Source organism: Ambystoma mexicanum, chromosome 6p (assembly GCF_040938575.1).
Source record: "Ambystoma mexicanum isolate Mex_15411 chromosome 6p, UKY_AmexF1_1, whole genome shotgun sequence".
Classification (NCBI taxonomy): Eukaryota; Metazoa; Chordata; class Amphibia; order Caudata; family Ambystomatidae; genus Ambystoma; species Ambystoma mexicanum.
In genome coordinates, this window is record NC_090935.1 from 1472672303 (window position 1) to 1472696023 (window position 23721).

General features: G+C 44.0%; 1 protein-coding gene across 2 annotated transcripts in view; it reads right to left on the reverse strand.

Moving 5' to 3' along the window:
• SCARB2 (scavenger receptor class B member 2) overlaps positions 1 to 23721 on the reverse strand; it is a 1272731-nt gene that overhangs the window by 408501 nt on the left and 840509 nt on the right. For both annotated transcript variants that reach the window (XM_069626318.1, XM_069626317.1), the window contains one exon: positions 18703 to 18881. In XM_069626318.1, the coding sequence (XP_069482419.1) occupies positions 18703 to 18881 (179 nt within the window). The remainder of the gene's footprint in view (positions 1 to 18702; positions 18882 to 23721) is intronic.

Here is a 23721-nt window from a genome sequence, read left to right on the forward strand (position 1 = left end):
GTTTGCGGAAAAAACAGAACTGAGGCTACGGGCGTTGTGCGTCCTACTTATCACATCGGGTGACGTCGGCCGGTGGAGGAGGTCTTCAGGGACGGCGCATCGATGTCATCGACACACGACGCAGACGCCGAAGATGTTCCGAAGCAGCACACCTGTGGACATTACCTGTCATAGATATGGAATACGTCAGAGGACCCAATCCCCTCGAAATACAAGTACAGTTGCATGGTTTATGCAGACAATATAAGGTTGTTTGATTGCACCAGTCATGGATTACATGGTTTGTTGAATGCATTTACTGATTATGCAAAACATTACTTTAGGTAAATCAAAAATCATGTCTTTCTCCAGCAAAAATAAAAGAGTTGAATATTCCTGTTTTGTAATCCTAAAAAAGTAGTGTATTTATAGGTTCATTTATTTAGGTTTTCCCATTTTTAATAAGCCAGCTATATTAAAAAATATGGACTTTTTGAAAGTAAAAGCTGAACGTTTGACGATTGAAATGAAAAAAATTGATAATACATATGGTACATTTTCCATTCTTCCATTAATAAAATGTTATGCGGGTAGAGTGATTCCGAAGCTATTAAATGAGGTCTTTCCCCTATGTTTGTTGGATAGGTTAGAATATTTGGAAGAACTAATTTGGAGAAAAGCTTTAAAATGACCTAATTGTGTACAGATGGCAGTCATTAGATATGAATTAGGATTATATTCTTTGTCATGTAGAGCAAAATGGAGTATTTAAAATTTAGTATATGAATTATATCTTGGAGAAAAGGCAAAATCGAACAAGGTTATATGTTGAAATACGTTCCAAGATGTTGTGAGAATTGGGTTTTGTTCTATCTGATGTAAATACTAAGTTGATCACTTTCACAGAGGTGCTATTCGCTGATGATTGGAGAAGAATCATTGAAACCATGCAAAGGGATAGTGCTTTGAAACATCTCCATTATGAACATAAGAAGGTTGGGATCCTACCTGTCTATATGTGACTTTTTCCACATTGTGATGGGCGATATGAGTATTTAAGATTTCAATTGAATAATTTCCCTACCCGGGAAGTGTTAGTTAGAAGAAAAATAATTGCAAAAGAGTTGAATTTCTGTAGATATTTTAACGATGAATATAGCATTGAAACCCTGAAACATCTTTTACCCATATGTCAATTGTTTACTTTTAAAAGATGATTGCTTGATAGGAAATGTTTTTATAGGCTAGATTTTATTGATACTGATGTGTTTTAGTCTTATTTATTAAATGGTTCCTCTAACTCTGTAACATGTGCGATTTTAAATTTTATAAAATTGTTAAAACTTGAAATTTGATGATTGGTAATATTATGTGATGAAGTAATATATGTGATTAATTTGATAATTGTAAACTTATGTGAGGAATGAAAGTCAAATATCGTAAAGGTATTTATTTACCATATACAATAAAACATTTATTTTTAAAGTAAGACCTCTCCCCCCTTTTCCCCATCGTCCACCTCTGACAGTACTGGGACGAGGAAAAGGCGACTAGGAGTGATGAACACTAACACCTCATTTCACCACTCTAATACTGGGACGAAGAAGATGCCTCTAGAGTGCTTTAAAGGTCAGGCATGTCCTTTTAATTATGGTCAGGCAAGCCCAGTTGAAAGTCCACACCTGCAACCTGTCAAAGGGTTGCAGGTGTATAAAGGGAGACCAAAAGTGAAGAAACAGGGAAAACAGGAAGGCCTGTGTGACAGAGAGCAGCAGTGGGCCTGTGTCGTAAGGAGGCAGCTGTGGTGAGCCCTGAGAGGAAGCCAGGACGCTGGCCGAGACCCAATATACAGTATTAAGAAAATGCATCTTTATGTGGTTTTCCTAGACCTAAGGACTGCTTTTGACTCGGTTTCAAGAGATATCTTTTGTCAGATCCCGTTAGCTTGCAATGCCTAGTCAATCCGGTTTCAATTATTCCCGCTCTTTATTCAGCTAATATAAGCAAGAGTACGTTATGGTCTGTGTGGCGAGACGACTCAGGCTTTTGATGTTCACTTGGGTGTTAGGCAGGGCTGTGCCCTGGAACCGCTTCTATTAAACATTCATGTACAGGAGATCATTGACGCATTGATGGAAGGGTGCCAGGACCCGCTCAGGATGGCTTCTGATAAATATTCTGCTTTATTTTACGTGGATGACACCGTCCTACTTGGCAGCACCCCAAAGGGATTGAAAAGGGCCCGGTCTATTTTCCTGGATGGAAACCGTAGAATCATTAAGCAAGAACTCAACCGCCGGCAAGAACATTTTGAGGGGTGACGATTGGCAGAAAACAGAAGAACTTAGAACCAAATCAAAAACCCACACTTTGCTCAATCCGATTGGTGGATTTCTAAATGTGACGAGAGCATACTTAACAAAATTCCCAAATAAAATTGGACGCAACACACTTATGCGGCTAAGGCTGACTATCTTGCACACTAAAAGTACCCTCAGAAGATAGAACAAAGAACTATCAGGCAAGTGCAGGTTATGCAGGTACAAAAACGAATCCTTGAGACATATATGCCTATTTTGTCCCAAGTTAAAAGACCAAATATCGATTCGCCTTTTACCTAAACTAGGAAAAACGGGCAATATAGATGCGGAAAGCTGGTGGGTAATAATCTACCAAGCCGAAGAGCACAAAGTCAACTATGCAACAGTGAATTTTCTGAAAAGTGTACTTGAGAAACTGGAAAGACTAACACCTCATACCTGCTCTTCTTAAGGAAACACATATTTTACTTGTTATCTTTTTATCTTTCTTCCTTTTTCTATGCATTAACTGAAATGTGTGATGATTAGCTAAAAAGTTTGCAATAGACTAAATGCTTAATAAAAAATAAAAAAACATTTTCCTCAATAAATGCAAGTATTTGTGTTTAAATTTGAATTCCTATAAATCCAAAGTTATGGTTTTTGCTAGAAGTAGGTCGTTAGTGATGAGTGTGTGTTATTCCGTCAATGAGCAGGTACCTAAATATGACTACCTCGGGGTGTGCTTCCAGGAAACTGGAGGCTGGAGAGCCCAGATAGCCAAATCTGTCATCACATTGTAGAAGTACAGTGGTGGCACTTTGCCCTTTTTTGCAAACATGGCAGTGGTGCTATTTCTACAGTACTGGATTTCTACCATAAACAAGCTCTACCAGCCTCATTGTATGTTGCTGAATTATGGGGTTGCACACATTTTGGTAGGATGAGTTCTTGTGAAAACATGTTTCTAAAATAAATCTGTTGTTACTGCCTACCAGTGCTCCTTCTGCCTTGCTCCATCTAGAACTTAATTGTATATCATTAGCGTCTCAGACAACTTTTAAGCCAGTATTGAACTGGTTTAGAGTTTGAAATACCCAGCGGCTTGAATAATACCACAATGTGATATCTCATATAATGAGATAAAATGGAGGCAAGAGCTTAAAATGGTTTAAACATGTGAAATTGATGCTCTTCCATTGGGACATGGCTGACCTTTGGAATAACCTGCAGAGTCTTATGTCCCAGGAAGGTAAGCATTTTAAATCACTTGTGAACCTGAGACCTTGTGAGAATGTGATCGCTGACGCTGCTAATCTAAAATTGGGCCAAGAGTATTTGGAGCATAGAATGGAGTGGGGTTTCAAGGCTTACCTAGATATAATCCCCCAGGCTAAGCCAATTCCAGCACTGCCACCCACCTTCTCAGTTATCCGCCCCATGAAGCGTGTGTCAGTTGTGGCTTTCGCTGCCACTTTCTCACCCCACGCCCCCTTCCCCCTCTACACCCTGCTCTTCCTCTGGCCCTTCTTCGGCCACCTCTCCTCCCTTTCTCTGCCTTTCCCCTGTTCAAGGACCACATTGACTCCCTGGCTCCTCCTCTGGCTCACTTCTGCAACCACTCCTTCGCCACGGGAGTCTTCCCATCCCCCCTGAAGGACTCCCTTGTGCACCCTCTTCTTAAGAAACCCTCTGCCGACCCGTCCTGCCTGGCTAACTATCGCCCAATCTCCATAACTCCCTTCCTGGGCTAACTCCTGTTACAACTGTCCATCTCCCAGCTTAATCTTCACACTAAATCTGTTGGTTGTCTCCATGACCATCAGTCTGGCTTCAGAGCTGTCAGAAGCACGGAAACCACTCTCCTGAACATCCGTGAAGACCTGCTCTCCAACCTTGATTCCAACACCCGTGTGTCCTCATCTTACTTGATCTCTCTTCTTCCTTAGATAACAAAATGGGGGCTCCAACCACATATCAGTTTGTACAAACTACATTACTATTTGTATGCCTGCTAAATTTTAACTTAATTCTGTGCTGATGCTTCAGAAGTAAGTCAAGTATCCCCTAGTGAGATAGTTTTCACTGTGGAATTAATCCATGCACAGATCATAGAGCACCAATGTTTGCTCAAATTACTGCTTTATTATGTTAGCAGACCATTTTTTGAATTCAGGTATTTTACTTCATATCCATTTGGTGAAAAGTGCAACAAACATAGATAGGTACAGTACTTTGAAAGACATCCAATATCTAAGACATGAGTGGGTTAGTACTGTCCTTGTGCTGAATATTACAACATATTCGACCAAAAAACAAAATCAAACAACCATCAAAAGTCACCAGTTGTTTGAAAGAGGATACAGTGTAGATGCAAATAGTTGGTAAACACATAGTTCCTCACAATAGTTCCTTTGACACAGTCAACCACACCATTCTGCTCAACTGTCTCCAAGATAACCTGGGTATCACCGGGCAGGTCCTGGCGTGGCTGACTTCTTTCCTCTCTGATCGACCCTCCCAGGTCCAACTTGGGCCTTTCCTCTCCTCCATCTCTATCTCTACCTGTGGTGTCCCTCAGGGGTCTAACCTCTCTCCCTGGATGCTCAACCAATACCTGGCACTTCTTGCCCACCGCATTGCCACCCTCTGCCCCAAATTTCAGTGCTATGGGGATGACACTCTGCTCATTTTCAGGCTACCTTCAGCCACCTCCTGTCTCTCATCTCAGACTCTGTCTGCTATCCAGGAGTGGTGTGCCGCCAATGACCTCTGCCTTAATGCCAGTAAGACTGAGATTCTCCTCATCGGCACACCTGCTCCCTCCTTTCCTGTCACTCTCTGGCCGGCCTCTCTTGGCCCTCTTCCTTCTCCCACCTGTGAGGCTAGAAACCTTGGGGTCATCTTTGACTCCACACTCTCCTTCTCTCCTCACATCTCTGACGTCTCTAAGAAGTCACACTACCAGCAGCACTTCCTCAGAGGTATTCTTCCCTTCCTCTCCTTCCCCCAGAAGCTCACTGTTTCCAGAGCTCTGGTTCTCTCTAGGCTGCACTACTGCAACAGCCTCTTTCTAAATCTGCCTGCTTTCAATCTCCGTCTTCTGCAACTCATCCAGAACAGGATTGCAAGACTTGTCCTTGGTCTCGAGCTCAGGGATCGTATCTCTACAGGACTGAAATCTCTACACTGGCTCCCAGTGGCTGCGAGGATTACGTTTAAAACTCCCTGCATTTTTCACAAGGCCTTCTGGGGCCTCAATACCTTCAACTCTCTCTTCCTAAATATCTTCCTTCTCAAGCACTCCGCTCATCCGCCTTCAACTCCCTCAGGGTCAGTCAATTCTCCAAGCAATAATTTGGTGGTAGATCTCTCTCCTTGCCTGGGGCCTCCGTATGGAACATCCTCCCTGCCTCCCTGAAACTTGAGGAGAACCATGTCTGGTTCCGGAAGCCGCTCAAAACCTTCCTCTTCGCTTCTGCTTTGTCTCCTCCTCTCCCCCACTGAACTCCTGGTTGAAACTGTATGGTCACCTGGCCACCCTCTGATCTCAGGCCCAGGTCCACTCCCCCACCAGTTACACACCTGCACTGCCGCCCTGGCAACCCCTGCACTTGGGGACCATTTTCTGTATCGCTACAGTCCCCCACCAGTACTTGACACCTGATGTCTGCACTTGCCACCAGCTGGCTCTACTTTTTTTTTAATTACCCCTTGTACTGCACTGTCCCCACCGCCTCCTACGCCGCACTTTTCCTCTTCCCCCTTCCCCTGCACTTGTGCGACCTGAATGACATCTGGCCTAGTAGGATTGCTGTCTGTTTCCCTCTGTTCCCCCTCCCTTGCTGCCTCGCGCCTTGAAACACTTGTGAATATCATAATGTCCCCGCCTTTTTGAGAGATCCCTGTATATGCGTTTTGTACTTGGCATATTGCCAGTAGCTTCTTTCACTTTATCCTGGAGGGACGATGCAATGGTAATGTGCCCATTGTATGGATCTCACAAAGAAACTTGCATGGAGCTATGAACTAGACAAGAAGAAGAACGCACGTCGTCTGCATCTGATGCGAAGCAGTAGAGCCACCCGCATGTGGAGGACAGCATCCGTAATGCGAGCGGGGCACGAGGAAACCAGCCCACTGACTTACAAGACAGAGGAGGAGAAGCTCAGCTGCCGGGGAGGAACGCCAGGACCGGTGAGTGTCGGGGAAGTCACATAGCACCAGGGCACTCCTAGTGGGCTACACTGATGCAATTAAGGGCTGTGCATGTTTATTGGAATCCAAACTGAGTGGAACTTTGAAACAAGGTTGAATTACATTTATTAAATACCAAACTGAATGCAACTTTGAAAACAAAGCTAAAATATGTTTCTTGAATGCCGAACCAAATGAAACTTTGAAACCCAGCTGAATCACATGTATTGAAACTTAATGCATACAGAATTGAATAACACTTTATGGGCAAAGTTAACACCAGATAACAACCAAAAGGGAAAGTGCCCATTTACAAGCAACTTACTGAAAAAGAGCGCAAGTGTGAAAGAATACAACAGAAAGGTGGTGCATGGAAAAGGCCACTATAAGGGATTAGTTTCTTACCTATAACTCCATTCATTTCTCCAGCATTGGTATCTTTCATGGATTCACTTGCTTAGAATATTCCCCGTCGTCAGGCCGGGAACCCTCGGTTCCTTTATAAAGACGTTTTCCATAGGAACATTTTTGACACTTCTGTGTCCTATCTAGGTCGCTTTGGGCCGCTTTTGCATGCCCCAATAGGACGTAGCGGTATAAATGCCCTGCCCCCGTGGCTCCCATCAGATTTTAACCCCCCAAAGTAGGAAGGGGTATATATTGTTTGCATGTAGGGGAGGCAGGCGGGCGCATGTGAATCCAAGAAAGATACCAATGCTGGAGAAATGGAGTTACAGATAAGAAACTAATCCCTTCTCCAGCATTGGATCTTTCATGGATTCACATGCTTAGAATAGATTGTATAGCAGTACTCTTGATTTCTGGAGGTATGAATGCAAACCAATAACATCTCAACCATATCCTCTCTCCTTTTTTACATTTTTTTTTATATATGACTCCAGTGGTTACACGCTAACTTCAAAGAATACCAATAACTATGACATATTCCGATATATATATATATATATACATACACATACATGTACATAGAGTAAAGGACATTCTCTTAAACAGGGCTTACCTCACTGAAAGAGATGACGCAGGACTGGTCGTCCCATCTGTACATCGTCTGCATGCTGCCGTTCGAGGCAATAATGGTGGGTAAATGTATGTGGCACCGACCAGGATGCCTCCTGACAAATGTCTCCCAGCGGAATCCCGGCCCACAACGCCGCCGAAGATGAATTTGATCTTGTGGAATGGGCTCTTGGACACCTTTCCAGCGGCTTCCCCGCTTTCGAGTGACAAAAGGCAATCGTCGACGAGACCCATCGAGCTAGTCCTTGTTTTGAGATTGCTTTTCCTTTTGTGGACGGACCATAAGCCACAAACAGTTGTTTTGTACTTCTAAATTGCTGAGTCTGATGAAGATAAAACTTTAGAGCTCTTTTCACGTCCAAAGTATGGAGAGCTTTTTCCGCAACTGATGAAGGAGTCGCGAAAAATGTAGGTAGCACAATCGACGAATGTTTATGAAAGACAGTAGGAATTTTCGGAATGAAATGAGGGTTGGTTGCCAGCCCCACCTTGTCCTTAAAGAATCTCAAGTACGGAGGATCTATGACTAATGCTTGTATCTCCGTGAGTCGTTGTGCTGAAGTGATAGCTAATACAAACGCCAACTTCCACGATAAGAATTTCATTGATGAGGAAGCCATAGGTTCAAAGGGAGCTTTCATTAGTTCCGTCAACACTAGGTTAAGACTCCAGATCAGAGGAAACTTTTTAATTGGTGGAAATGTGCGAAATAAACCTTTCATTAAGTGCTTTATCAGCCTATCACTAAACAATGGTGACGAATGCCTTCTCCGCGTGAACCTTGAAATGGCTGCCAGGTGTACCTTTATTGATGAAAAAGATAACCCACTCTCTGCTAAATGCAGCAAATATGGCAGAAGCTGTTCCGGAGTTATATTCAGGGGCTGTAACCCTGGCTGATTTTCACACCACATGCAGAATCTCCTCCACTTGCATGCATACGAAGTGTTCGTGGACGGAGCTCGCGCGGCTTGCAAAATTCGACGGCAATCCGATGAAATAGTCAGGATACCAAACTCAAAGAAGTCAGGAGTCATGCTGTCAGGTTGAGACTGTCCGGATCGTGGTGCCACACTGTTCCCTTGTCCCGGGTCAGGAGGTTCGGGACTTTCTGAAACGTTACTGGCTGCGCTATTGATAGCTGTAGCAGGTTGGAGAACCACGCCTGTCTTGGCCAATAAAGAGCCACCAAGATCACTCGACATCGGTATCTGTGAATCCACTGTAGGGTCTGTCGTATGAGTGGAAACGGGGGAAAAGCGTACAGAAACTTGTCCGTCCATGGGAAGGAGAACGCTTCCCCCAGTGAATCGATCTGTGGCCATCTGCTGGGGCGTACTGTTCGCACTTCTTGTTCTCTCACGTCGCAAAGAGATCCAGAGAAGGCTTTCCCCACTTTCTGAAAATCTTCGACGACTGAAGTTCGTCCAGTTCCCATTCGTGTATCTGATCCATTTCCCTGCTGAGGGTATCCGCTTGCACGTTCCTTACTCCCGGAAGATTTTTGTTGTAGAGCCCACTGCCATACCTCCTGAACCTCGGTGGAAAGAGTTCTGGAGCGAGTACCTCCTTGTTTTCTCAAGTAAAACATTGTTGTCGTGTTGTCTGTCAGTATCCTCACCACTGACCATTTTATGTGCGGTAGAAAAGCTTTCAGGGCCCAAGGCACTGCCCTCAACTCCAGCACATTGATATGAAGGAGCGACTCCGACGACCACCGGCCTTGCGTTTGGAGAGAGCCCAGATGTGCCCCCCATCCAGTCAGCGACACGTCTGTCACTATGTTCATGTGGAACTCCGGTTCCTGTAGGGGAACCCCTCTGGATAGGTTTTCGAAGACTTGCCACCATCAAAGTGCTCGCAGGAGCTTGTTGTCAGTTTGTCCGACCAAAGTCTCTGGCTCTGGGTCCATCGGTCTGCCAAGAATTCTTGAATTGGCCTCATGAAGAGGCGGCAGTTGTTCACCAAAGGGATGCACGAAGCCATGGCGCCTAGTATCGACATATATTTCCTTACCGACACTTTGGTGTTGACTCTCCATTGCCTTGCCAGCTGATTGAGTCTGTGGATCCTCTCCACGGATAGTCTCACCAATCCTGACTGAGTTTCGAACTGTGCACCCAAGAACACTAAGCTTCTTGAGGGAGTCAATGAGGACTTTTCGAAGTTTACCGCAAATCCTAGTCGTCGCAGAAGTTGCATGGTGGCTTCTAGACTTGCTTGCTTTGCCATAGGGGATGATCCCCTCACTAACCAGTCGTCCAGATACGGGTAAACATGATGCCCCTGTTTTCTTAACCATGCTGCAACTGGGGCTAGGCATTTTGTGAAAGTCCTGGGAGATTATTTCAGTCCAAAAGGGAGCACTGTGAACTGGTAGTGGGTCCGCCCGACTACAAACCTTAGGAACCTTCTGCGTCGTCGACGCATTGGTATATGAAAGTACGCGTCCTGGAGATCCAACGATGCCAGAAAATCCCCCTGTTGAATCTACCGGATCACTTCCTGAAGTGTGAGCATTTTTAATTTTTTAACGTTTTGTTGAGGTCTCAAAGGTCGAGAATGGGACGCCATTATCCGTTTGGCTTCTTCACCACGAAGTATCGGGAATACACTCCTTGACCCCTCTGCGCCACAGGTACCAATTCTATAGCCACTTTTTGCAGCATAAGTGCTACCTCCTGTTTTAAAACATTCAGGTGGGGTTGAGCCGAAAACACTGTTGGAATGTGCGACGGCTTGCTTTTGAATCGTAAGGAATGACCGAACTTCACAGTGTCCAATACCCACCGGTCTGAGTTTATCTTTTCCCACCCGTCGACACAGTGAGATCCCTGCCTCCCAGGACGTTCGGAAACTCGTCATTGCTGGTCTTTCGATTGTCCTTCGATGACGAAGAGTAACCTCCCCTCTTCCTTGAGGCTTGATAGTCCCGACGTCTTCTTGCGGTCTGAGAAGCCCGCCTGTAGCCCTGAGAGGAGTAAGACGGTCTATTGAAAGTATGGTCCCTTGATGACGAGAACCAGGAGTTTCCTGACGCTCCTCCAAAGGGGCGAAATGAACTAATATTTCTTCCACTCTGGAGGGCTCCCAGAGAACGTGCCATGTCAGAGTCCTCTTTCATGCCTTTCAAGGCCTCATCCACCTTTTCACCAAAAAGGTCTCCCTCAAACAGCATATCCAACACCTTATATTGCACTTCAGGTCGAAAGTTGGTGCATTTGAGCCATGCTTGTCTCCTCAGAACCACCCCGTTGTTAACCTGCTTAAAGACTGATTCTGCCAGGTCTACAGCGATATTTATAGAGTGATTAGAGGCCTCTTCCCCCTCTCGGACGAGTAACATCGCAGCCTTTCTGTGTTCGTCTGGCAGATGTTCTAGTATGGGTGCTAAACGATGCCACATCTCTCTGTCATACCTGGCCATAATCGCCAGAGAATTGGCCGCCTTCAATGTTGTTGCACCCACTGACAACACCTTTTTGCCAAAGGCGTCTTTGTCTCCTGGCCTCGTTCTCCGGAGGAGTCGTGCATTTGTGCTGAGACCTTGCCTTTCTCGCTGCAGCCGCTGACACCACCGACTCTGGAGCCGATTGAGAGGACAAACATTTCGGAGTAGACTCGGGAGCCTTACATTTCTTTTCGAGTCTACCTTTTATTGCCGGCTCCGAGAACGGATGACGCATCATTTGTAGTCCTTCTTGCAATACATGATTTAAGATGGGGACCAAAAACACTGATTTCCTTCTCTTTCCCATATGATCGAACAAAAAAACAGTCTTTTTTTCTCCTCCTCTTGGGCCAGCCCAAATTCGGTACAAGCCTTACTCATCATTGCGTGGAAAGAACCAATGTCATCCGGGGGTGACGGTTGGGCTGCACTTCTTGGAGCTTCCATCTCCCTTCCGACACCCAGATCGGGTCCCTAGAGGGGGATAACGATACATCCGATATGGACTCTCTCTCAGACTCGGGTTCCAGCAGTTCTCCTCCTTCTGGGCGTGCGCATGGAAGGCCTTCAAGGGCCGGCGCCGCCGTCGACGCCATAGGAGTTGGTCGATGGGAAGGACCTGGCTCGTCGACGCCTGGTCTCGCCGGAGCTGTAATCTGAGGTAACTTCTCATCCAATTTCTTCAACAAGTTCTGCAATGTAGATAGAACTTCCAGAGATAAAACGGTTTGAGGGTTAAGCAACGGAGTTGTAACCGGGATATTCGTCCCGCTCGAAAGAGTCAGCTTGCTAACCCCTTGCAACCCAAGTTCTGCAGTTCCAGCCACCTGCTCACACTCGTCGTCCACAGAGGATATGGACATGGCCGCATCCTGCTGCAACAAGGTTTCTGGTAAAACCAGGTTGTATACCTCAGGTGGCCAGGCCTCTTGTGGAGTTTCCGTCGACAAGGTTAAATTCTGCACTGCCGTCGTCGCCGTCACCTGCGGCGGAACACCAAAAGAGACGATCTGCATCACTGGCAGTGAGGGCGTCGACGATCACACTTCAGTCGACGACGCTAGTATATGCCAGATCCTTGAGGCGTTCCCGCCTTTGTTTAACTTGATCTGTGTTTTTCAGAATCTGGACTCGAGGATGATCTATGATGAACACCTGAGGATGATCTTGATGTTTTTCCTCTCCTTCTTAGACGAGGAGGAAGACGACAAGGTTTTCGCTTTCAGCGAAGATTCTCTCGTGGAATGTTTTTCCGATGGGCCTTTCTCCAACAAACCGCTTTCTTCACCGGAGGTTCAGTCGATGCTGAACGGCGGGGGGCCCTAAAGCTTTAGTTGTCGAGGCCAAGCTATGCGTGGAGCCTACCTCCATATTGGGGTATGCACCCGCTCCGTCGTTCAACCAAGCCACCAACTGCCTATTCCGGTCTTTGAGAGTCTTCTGGGAGAAACCTTTACAGATGTCACAATTGTCTGCCGAATGGTGAGGGTGGAGACAATATATACAGTCCATATGGCCATCTCCTTCATACACCTTCTTTAATCCGCATGTAGCACACGGACGAAAAAGAGCTTTTCCAGACATTAAGAAAAAACGACGAAACAACTTAGCAGAAATAGTAGTTGACGCAAGGTGATCCCACTACTTTGGAAGGCGGTTGAAATCTGATGGGAGCCGCGGGGGGCAGGGCTTTTATACCACTTCGTCCTATTTGGGCATGCATAAGCGGTCCAAAACGACGTTGATAGGACACAGAAGTGTCGAAATTTTTCCTATGGAAAACGTCTTTATAAAAGGTACCGAGGGTTCCCAGCCTGACGACGGGGAATATTCTAAGCATGTGAATCCATGAAAGATCCAATGCTGGAGAAAGTGAACTTTATAACTGAATACAATATGGCAAGGCTAAAAGCTGGCATAAAATGTGTCCCACGTGGTGACAAACCCAAGAGGCTAAACAGGAGAAACCAGAATAGTGTAAAACTGCACACAGAACTAGGATGCCGATAAAGAGAAACCAAATGAATGTGAATCTGTACACAAGGACAATTGTAGTATAACCTTTGTGGGCCTGGTTCCTAGTTGCGCTACCTGTGATAGGTGGACTGTGTGGTCTGACAACTCTGCAGAGACCAGTGAGCCCTAAATGGTGAAATTCGAAAGACATTGTGAAATAAACCTAAGAGCACTGTGAGTGAACTGGTACAGCAAGCCAGAAGAAGGGTCAAGCGTACCTATTGTGAAGGGAATGAAACCAGTGCAAGTGCTACATTGAAATCTTGAGGAAGGGCCCTCTGAGATTTGAGGAACCGCATCTACTGTCTTGAGGACAGAGCCTCACAACCCCTTTTTGTGTGAACTTTGTTGCTGTGAACTTGGGGAAGGGAACCCCGAGGATTGTGTGGAAATGTGTTGCCTTGAACTTGGGAAAGGTAATCTTGAGACTTTTTGAGGAACTTTCTTGAACTTGGGGAAGGGGAGGTGAAAAGGAAGCTGACAGCTGGAAGAAGCTCATGACTTTATGTTGATCACCATTTCTTTCATTATTGACATCCCTAAACATTGTTTAGCTTTAGTTGTGTGGGCAAGGATAGGTTTTGGACACAGGCAGACGTTTAAATTGAACTCTTTGACTAAAATTCTCCTTAGTTTCGTTCAGGTAGGGAAATCCCACCTTAGCATAGGGCAAGTTAGGCTTTCTACCATACTCACATTTGAGTTAATAAATCATTGTGTTTGAACTTTGAATCTGTTGTCTGTCTTGCTTCGTGATACCTTCACAGCGTCCACTGGAAGCATGGACCCTAGGATCTACAGCGTGTGTTTAGCTGGTTGGATGGCGGTCATCTGGTTCAGATCTAGGGGATGTTTTACTGATGCCCAACTCTTCCCTCAGACTACTTTCCTAATGCCCCCATAATATTCTTGTTGAGGGACTGAAGTAAGGAGTTGTTGAACAGGGGCTAGAAGCTGCTCCTGGGTCAGCAACACCAAGTAACAAAGAACTACTTTGGGGTAATTAGGAGCTAGTACAAAGTGTGATGCACATCTAACCCCCACATGAGAGGCAATATATAACCACTTGCCCATTGAATATGACATATTGCAGTTTAAATGTCTTCTAGATGTGCCCTAATGTTACTTGTGGACACATTCCCAAACACCAGGAGTTAATGTCATAAAGACTTGTTTCTATGACACCAGCTGGCTTAGGGAGTCAAAAGTAAATCCTGGTAGCGTGTGCTGTCATGCCAACAATGCCCTTCTGACTACAAGTAGGAGATACATTGCTCCCAGCTCCTGGCAATTTCAAACTTTGACGTTCCTTTGGGACCCTCTTGTGCTCCTCTTTATCTGCCACTACTGCACTGTTCCTCACTTTGAATTCCTTCGCCTACACGATACCTCACCAGGTGTTTGTACCTCCAAAAACATCAAACTGGTAGAAACATCTAGCTAAATGGCGGTACCGTCCCCTTCTGTCTCCGCCTGTCAAGGATGTTGCTCCTCTTTTTACGACACAGTCTGTCACTGCCTCCTCTTGTGGATATCTCTCCCCTTCCTCCTCTTTCCTACCCCTCATCTCCTTTTCTGACCGACTCACTACCTCCACCTGGCATCTTACCATCACATCTTGCTCTACTTTCACCACATCTACTGGAAATCTCTCTAACTGCTCCAGATATCTCCCTTGTGGTCTCACCTTCCCTCCTGTTGTCTTCTTGCCTATCCCTGTTGCCATAGGGCCACTTTGTAGGTAGACAGGGTTCAGTCTGTGGAAGTCTGTAGCAGGTTTGTACACCCTCTTACCATTCTTAACGTTCTCAGCACTGTGGATCTCCGGGTCGAATTTTGCAAACATACTGCGGAATGAACGTCCATGCCTAATTTAGTTCCCCATGGAATTTGGCTTAACCTCAGGGTCCTTAGGTCCACTAAGCAGGCACATATTAGTGGCTGATTATGTGGTACCATATCCTGCTAAAGGGCCAGTGACCCTCTTGGACCACTGTGACAAGTCTCTGTAACACAAAGAGGAGAGAGTGGGGTAGACAAGGAGCATGGGAGAATATTATAGGAGGGTGTAAAACCCAGCACAGACTTCCACAGACTGAACCCTGTCTACCTACATTGCCCCAGGTCTTGCATTTCTTAGCGGTTTGTGGTACCCTGCCCCCATGGTCACGCCATACCTAGCCCTCACAGCCAGGCATGGAACTTTGTTGCAACCGCCTGGTTGCAACTCAAATTCTTTAGCTGTGGAAGAAATCAATAGAATCATACCAGATGTTTCGTAACTACTGTTGAAACCTTCTAAGAACCCTAGGGAACGGGGCGGTCCAAGGGCCTATTTCATTAATTAATACTGTACCAAAACATATGCAAGAATATTGGTTGCTGGAACACATGCCACATCTTCTGCATCCCGATCAATCAGGCTTTATTGCTAGTAGGTCCATTTTGTTAAACCTCCACTGCTTTTTCTGTGTCATTTATCGGTTTAACCCACAGACAGTGTTGGCACCATATTTCTGGATGTGGAACAAGCCTTTGATTCTGTTTCACAGGAATACCTGTTCACTGTACTGATAAATGTTGGTCTTCATGGTTATTACCTGGATACAGTACATATATTATATGCTGATTGCAGAACTTGGGTGCGTGCTGCAGAGCATCTGACTGAAAGCTTCTCCTATGACTGGGGTGCCAAGTAGGTCTGCCCGCTGTCCCTACTGTTTGCTCTTGCAACAGAAACGCTGGTGAGGACATGATTGCGTACCTGGGGGTGTGAGTATGTAGAAGGGAACACAATCACATGCATATTTTGAATATCTGGCATTGAAGATCAACAGGTGGCTTTTGTACCACTTTCGGTTTTTAGCAAAATATCTATTGGTAAAATGATTGTACTTCTTAATCTTCAATATTGCTTTCAAATCATTTGTAACAGTCCTGCAAATAAGTTCTTCTAAGGGGTATGGCTCTTTATTGATAAAACTGATGTGCCACCGGAAGATCAGTCAGATACACTAGGACACCCTATTTAGGCCCTACATTTAGGGGGGTGCACATAACATGCAATGGAATGTCCTGGCTATCCAAACTCAATTTGCAGTGCACTGGATCTCTTCTGACTGGCCTGAGCCCCACCTGTCCGTCCAACTAAAGTCTGTTGTTCTTCTGCACCAGCATCCTCGCTTCTTCTTTTCAGTAGAGTAGACAACGGCTGCAGGTTTGGCCCTATTAGGTGCACTTTTCTTGCTTGGGGTAAGGTATGATAGCGGTTGTGTAGGTCTTCTCAATACACTCCAAATATCACTTTCCAAAATATTAGGCATCTCTCTGCTACTTGTGATTTTACAGACATGAAGAGGTGGGGTTCTCTGAGTGTTCAGCTTCTCTGAATAGGTTTCCTAAAGTTTCCTTTGTGTCTCATGAGGTGTTGGCTACTCAGATGGGGGATGGCTGAATACAACTTCTACAATATTCCTGCATGGGCAAAGAATTTAGTTCATACTGGGACTGCTTTCCTCAAACTCCTTCGATGAAGTACATCACTAGTGCCATGAGCTGTAGGAAGATTGTCTCTGTTATATTTCGTACGCTCAAAGATAGCTCTCAATCGAGCTCTTGCAACATTAGTACAAAATGGGAGTTGGGTCTGGAAATGCACAGTGGAAGTGGGTCTTCTTTACTGCCTCAAAGTCTCTCTCAATTCAAGATATAAACAAGTTCAGATTAAAATCTGCGCACAGCGCATATGATCTCAGACCAGACTGAGCTTTTTCGTAGTGATGAAATGCACAGAATACCTGAAGTGCAACCTGAATGCACTGGCTGTTTTCACAGATTTTGGTAATACCCTGTTGTCACTGTATGTGATGAAGTACCCTGCTGGGTTTTGGGAACCACCAGGGTGGTGGTACAGGGGGCCTGGACCCAGAGTCAATGAATGTTGAGGACTGTGGTGGTATGGAGGGATCTTTTGGTCACCCAACCTTGGTATCTGTCACAGGGGTCAATCATAGTGTCTCATTTTAGGCCAGTCCTTAGGGCCTGGATTTCTTCCACTACAACAGTCGGATGGGACAGGCTAGTTCTCAGGGATCTAACCTAAGCCAAACCCCTTGAGACCACGCAGGGCAATAGGAATGTATTCTCTCTTCAACCGAGAGAGACAGAAGTTCTCTCTGTGTAGACCCAAAGGACCAGTGTTGAAAATATATGAAATGTAGAGATTTGATATAAATCAAGCATTTCAATATAGCTATTGAGCATGTGCCTGTGGAGAGGTTCACCTTCACCTGGCAAACTAATTGACTCTATTATCTGTTTGTTAACTCCAAAGAATTAATCATGCAAATAGAATAAACACGTTGTGCTATTTTTTTTTTTATTTTCTCACAATTTTGCAAAATGTTTGTATGACTTTTAGCACATTCTATATCACATAAAAACCCTTTTTCAGTTTCAGACAATTTGTTTGGTCATGCTAAGTACAGTCATACTGGGTGACAACACTACTGCATGGCTTAAGTTTGGGTCTGTCTACAACTCATTACGTCATTTATCTGAAGATTAAAAAAGTGAACAAATAAAGCACCTTAGAAGCCTCTACCAGTTTTGGTCTAGTCTTGTGATCACTGTCCATGTGTGACAGCTGTCACAAGAGGGTTGAGCCGCTTATGCACATGATTCAGTCTCAGCGTTGTCTTGCTTGACACTCATCATCAACACTCAGTCACTTTAACAACTGCCTCGATTAAAAATGATTCTAGCCGATAAGGTAGCTCATCAAGTTAAGCGCTTGCTCTAAACCTCTGCGTTCAGTCTGCAAAACAGAATTTAAATCCATGCATGGCAACTCAGCTATTTAGCCTTCCAAGGTCGATACACTGAGTAAAGGGAGCAACTATTATTACAGTACTTAGAAGTGAGAGGAATCTGGCATATCGTTCTACATAAAAACAGGGTATTATTATTATTATTTGTATTATTATTATTACTATTATTATCACAATACCGCTAATTGGCCTGCGTTGATACCTGGCTGCATTTGATTTTCCAAGAGAATTGCTTTCATATTGTTTCTAGAATACCCTTTAAATTATTTTTAGTTATTTAACTGTTTCAAATTGTGTTTGGCTGTTCCTGGCGTCTCTGGTCACCTTTCACCGTGTGTCCGCTTTAAACTTGGCTAGACCAGCAAGCAATGAGACAAGAGTGCCTTCGGCAGACTGGGCCTATATATGTTTATGGATAAGTAGTGTATTGGCACAATGGGAGGCCCGGTGTAGAACATCAATCCGTTTACTATCTCCCTTTCCCACTACTTACTCAGTGGGTATACAGAACAAAGGCGGCTTTGCTTGTGAACTCTCCCATTAACGGTTTCCCAACGAAATATTCCCAACATAGGCACTAACATTAAAAAAAACAGAAATCTGAGATTTGCAGCGTTCTTATTTACAGAAATGCTTATGTTGCGCGTCCTTTAATCATTTGCATTACACAACTCTCAGCCCTATGGCATCTTAAATTCTAAGAATGAGTTGTCACATCCTGGCAACCTAATGGAGTAAGGCTGTATTTTATACATTTAGTATGATGCTAAAATGTGCTGCTGGAAACTCTTCTAGTGCATGCGTAACTAGCTTAAACATGGACATGTTGCCATTTGATTTGGAGCTGCAGATTTCACAAGCAGCAAATAAAGCCTCCTTTGCGTCTTCTTACCTTGCTTGCATTTGCTGACATTCAGAAGACCCGAGCCAAGGCAGTTGCCAGCTGGAACACAGAATCCTGCATTGTCTGGATTTTCTGTCACATTAGCAAACACCTCTGCTGGAGGTACAAACCGGTAAGCAGGGATTCCTTTGACAGTCACACTACTCTCATACAATGCATATAGAGATCTGCAAAGACAAAAATAGACGTTTTCATTATTTACAATTATTATATCATGTAAGCAGACAACACTACACAACTCATATTTATAGCAAATTACTATGGGCCACATTCTCAAAACCTTTTTTGGCGCAAGTGCATTTCATCACTTGTGGCAAATAAAGGAGCAGCTGTGAGAAATCTGAGGGCATTCTAAAATGTGTCACTCCTAGGACCCCCTTAAAGTAACCAAGAGAAAGGCAAGGCTGACAAATTCCAAACCTGGGGTGGACTAGTGAGGGAGGATCACCTGGGTGCAGGGTCCTTGGGGATTGGGGAGAGAGTACCCGAAGGCGAGGCATGGTATCCCCCTTTCCCGATATTGATCTACCCTCCCCTCGCTTAGCCTTTATGAGCTATTGCCAATCTCACCCCATCCTCCTCTATAGTTTCCCCTTAAGAAGAAGGAAGAAAAGGAAGAAAAGGGGAAGGAGAAGGAGAAGGAGAAGGAGAAGAAGAAGAAGCAACTAGGAGTAGTGCAGATTTCCTATTCTAAACACCACTCTGGTACTGAGACGAAGAAGAGCAGTCTGAAGGCATGTGGCAATGAAGATCAGGCATGTCACACTAATAGACTCAAGGAGGGTCAGGCAATTGAGGATACATAATTTCACCTGCAGCGTGTTAGTAATTTTTATTTTTATTTATTTATTTATATATATATTTGTTTATGGATCTAAGAGAACCTTTACAAAAAGAAGAATAACATTTTAAACAACAAGCAGTAATTCAATAAAATCAATCATATTCATACTGAATTAAGAACAGTCATTAGTTATTTCAGAGCATTACAGATTTCATATCACCTTAAATTAACAGACGTTCAGTATATTAAAAACAATTATAACCCTTATTAAAACCTAAACCTTTATAGTTTTAGTATACAATTGATACATAAAAAACCTTCAAATCTAGCATCTTTGACTTCTCAAAGACTCTCCCACTAGCAGCCTCAGTATAGCGTGCCATAACCAATATAGGTCGATATATAAACTCACTACCTCCGAATGAAGGCAGGCATTTAAAAATTCCAGTGTTTTAATTACATATTTTTCATCGATACACAAGTGGTATGCTTTTAGAGCAACACAATCAGTAAAAACATGTTTCGGGGTTTCAAGATTCTCTTGGATATTGCAAATTCGGCACACCCAGTCTTTTTTGGCAAGAGAGCTCTTTTAAAAATGAGCAAAGGTAACTGATTTGTTTGCAATCTGATTATGAAGTGATGCACCACCAGATTAAGGCATTAATATAAATAGGATTGGGCTCCCAGATACCGCTGGGTTACGTTAGAGACATGACTATATGGTCGTAATGTGTTCATATGTAAATAGTTACTTTCCCAATCCCATTGTTTTATCTGCTTTCAAAATGAAGCCTTAAATGTGGCGTAGTCCGTACCAAGATTAAAAGCAGACAGCCAACTAATTTTTGTGAATAGTGTATCGTTCAAAGCTGAAAATTCACACTCAACCGAGACTATATTGGTATGACAATCTCTACCAGCTGCTGCCAAATGCTGACATTTGGGGTTGGATTTGGCTTTTATATACAATTCCGTTCTCCCCTCTAAAAGTGGACCCTTTAAAGACACCAAGCCCAATTCCAAACGCAGGTATTGGATCGGCGTAGAGGGCACCAATTTCAAGATTCTTTTCCAAAAGAACCCTGTTAGCCTATCTCACCAATTTAAAACATATATAGCGATTGCATCCATACCATACAAAATTGCGGGGCAAAAGCTTTGTTTATATAGGGCCATTATACCCTCCAAGGTATATCCCGCAGTGTGAGCAGCACATTTCTCGATCATTAATGCCAATTTGTGGGCCTTCCTTATTTTTGCTTCTTTTATACGAGTGTAATTCCTACAAGCGCTAACATCTAAGCCCAGGTAAGTATATTTTTCCACATACTCCAGAATTCCCAAACTTGTTATTAAAGTGGGTCAGGAGCCCTTTCTACCAGTTCCCACCATTATCTTAGTTTTATCCATGTTTATAGTGAGATCATTCTTTTCAGTATACTGAATAAGCTCCTCAAACATTGTCTGAACACCACTAAACGTGTGGTTAAGCATTATCAAATCATCAGCGTAGAGAATACACAGTAAGGTCACCTCTCCCATTTTGGGGCAGCATCCTGTCCCTGCGAGAAAACAGTAGGGGAGGTCCACCAAATATAAATTAAACAACAGAGGGGCCAGCCCGCAGCCCTGTTTGACCCCCCCTATTGATAAATACTTGCGATGACAGTGTACAAGTGTCATCCAGCCTCACTTGTCCTGCAGTGTTCGTATGGAGGCTTTTCAAGACATTAATCAACCATTTAGGGCAGTCCATCCTTTTGTAGAGGAAGAGCCAAATGCCTGTACCGGAAATCCCACCCATATTCTGCATATATGTTGGAAGCCGGAAATTGCGACATGCACAATGCTGATAATGATCCCGATACCATGAAAGGTCTTCGAAACAAGGTATCCATTGAGAAGGCCCTATAAGATGTACCCCCAGACGAGGTCCCTGAAGAAGTGTGAAGCGGTGAACATAAGAGGATGGTAACGTCACAAGAAAGGAAAGTGACGCACTGAGAAGGGTGATCAAAGAAGAGAATGCATAGACCTTATGGGACCTGATGACGAAATAAAGAAACAAGTAACAGTTTATGTGCGAAATGAAGATTGCACGTACAGAGAACACTGAAGAAAATATAAGGCATTTCATAACTGTAGAGATGCTGTAATGCAAATAGACTAAGTAATCATGAAGGCTTGCTATGTGCAGTGAATAGACTGCAGGCGGTGCCGCCAATGTATATATGTATAGAGTCCGGATGTCCGACATCGCAACTTTAGTAAGCCAGGACCCGTGAAAGAGAAGGGCTGAAAGTTTGGCGCAGTAGAAAAGTAGCTGAAAATCAAGGAAGGATCGAGAAGGCTGTCTGGCCCAATGTCAAGGGTTGGGTCAGCCAAGAACTGGTTATCTGTTCAAGGAGATACAATGAAAGTGAGAAACAAGGCAAGCTCCTGTTAAGGTATGACGCAAGTACTATGAAAGTCAGGTTCTATTAATTTAATATCATTAAATGCAAGGAAAGGATCCCAAATGCGGTCTCCTGTCACGTGGGACGGATGGAAATAGAAAATGGGCAAGCTACATCGAGACTGACGATAAGAACGTGCTCATACTCCCTTCTATTCTCAGGCGCAGTGATACTCTGCAAAGCCAAGTTCAAAGACAATTTGAATGGCAGACGGCATGAGTGATGATGGATGGTGGGCTAATTGGGTGTGGAGGCATGGTCAAGTCCACCCATAGGCACCTGGGGTACCAGCTTGCATGCTGCTAGCGAGTCGAATGTTCCAGAAGGGTACACTTGTGCCAACCAATTATAGAGGGCCATGTATTGAAGAGCCCTATAGTTTAAGAGCCAATGATGTGTCGTGTATCTAAAAAATATTGAGGATGACTTGCTGAATGGCTGGGCACAAGTTGTCCACCTGACATAGACACCCAATCACAATCCTATTCCATATAGAAAGTATACTTAAATGTTCCCCGTTGACCTATCACAATCCCAAGTATGTTTTCTTAGTTTGTCACGTAGTGCGATGTCATTCATGATGAGTTTTTGTTAAATAAAGATGTTTTTTCATGTGATGCGTTGAGATTATGCTGTGAGACGTCCGTTGATGTCTGTTGTACACCCTGTTTGAGACAATTGAAAATAAAACAGTTATTGTTTGCCAACTTCCTGAGTCGGTCTAGTTATTGGTGTGAGAGCTGTTCTGCAACCGCATCTATGTAATGACGCACTTCCTCATTTAAAAAGCACCTAACGGTTCTCTTTCCATCTTTAGCCATAGTTTATCACAATTGACAAAATCGAAGGCAGCCAGGAAGTCCACAGATACAATATAGAGTGCAGGATTAACCTTAAGGCCAACCGACCGAATCAATAGGTCAATAGCTCTAATATTATGATTCATGGTACTCAGGACAAAATCCAGTCTGGACAAACTGGAGTAGCTGGTTTTCCTCAACCCATTTTTGTAATATCTGTAGTACAAACTTACCAAAAATGTTCCCGCGGTGTGTAACAGAGATTGTAATCTTTAATTTTTAGGTAGCAATCTATCCGCCTTTTTATAGATCGGGATCAGTATAGATTGCTTCCTTGAGTATGGAATCACCCCTGATTGACCAACCTTATCAAATAAGATCTTAAGGATCAGGGGCCACCCTGCAGGGTTGTATTTTAATACAGCACTAGCCAACCCATTGGGGCCTGGCAACCTAGAGTTTTTGAGTTTTTGAGTTTAGCAATAGTTTAATTCACAGTCACTACCAGTGGCCATCCACCACGGTAGGGTTCAACATCAGTTGGAATAGTCACATTAATACTTCTATCTGTCAAGTGTGATAGCCGACCTGCTCTTTAATAGGATTTATAATTTTCTTGCCTCTCTCTCCCTTGGCTGACGCCAAGATATGCCAGATATGCTTCTTATCCTTGCTGCCAAGGGCACAGAGCATAGTTTACCATTGGCGATTTTTAACCGAGTAACTCCACCGTTTAAGCCATCCCATAGTTAACGTCACTCCCACCCTATTTAGTCTTCTTAATCTCTTTCTCTTCTCTCGCTTAGCATCTCTTATCACGATGTCAAATCTATTTGCGTGTTTCTCAAAGGTCACATGTTGTAGTTTCACCAAACCCGTTCCCATGGCAAGATCTTTAAGAAATGCTTCAATTTTATTTACATTAAGTTGATTCAAGAGGCTCGTATCACTTGAGACTACCTGT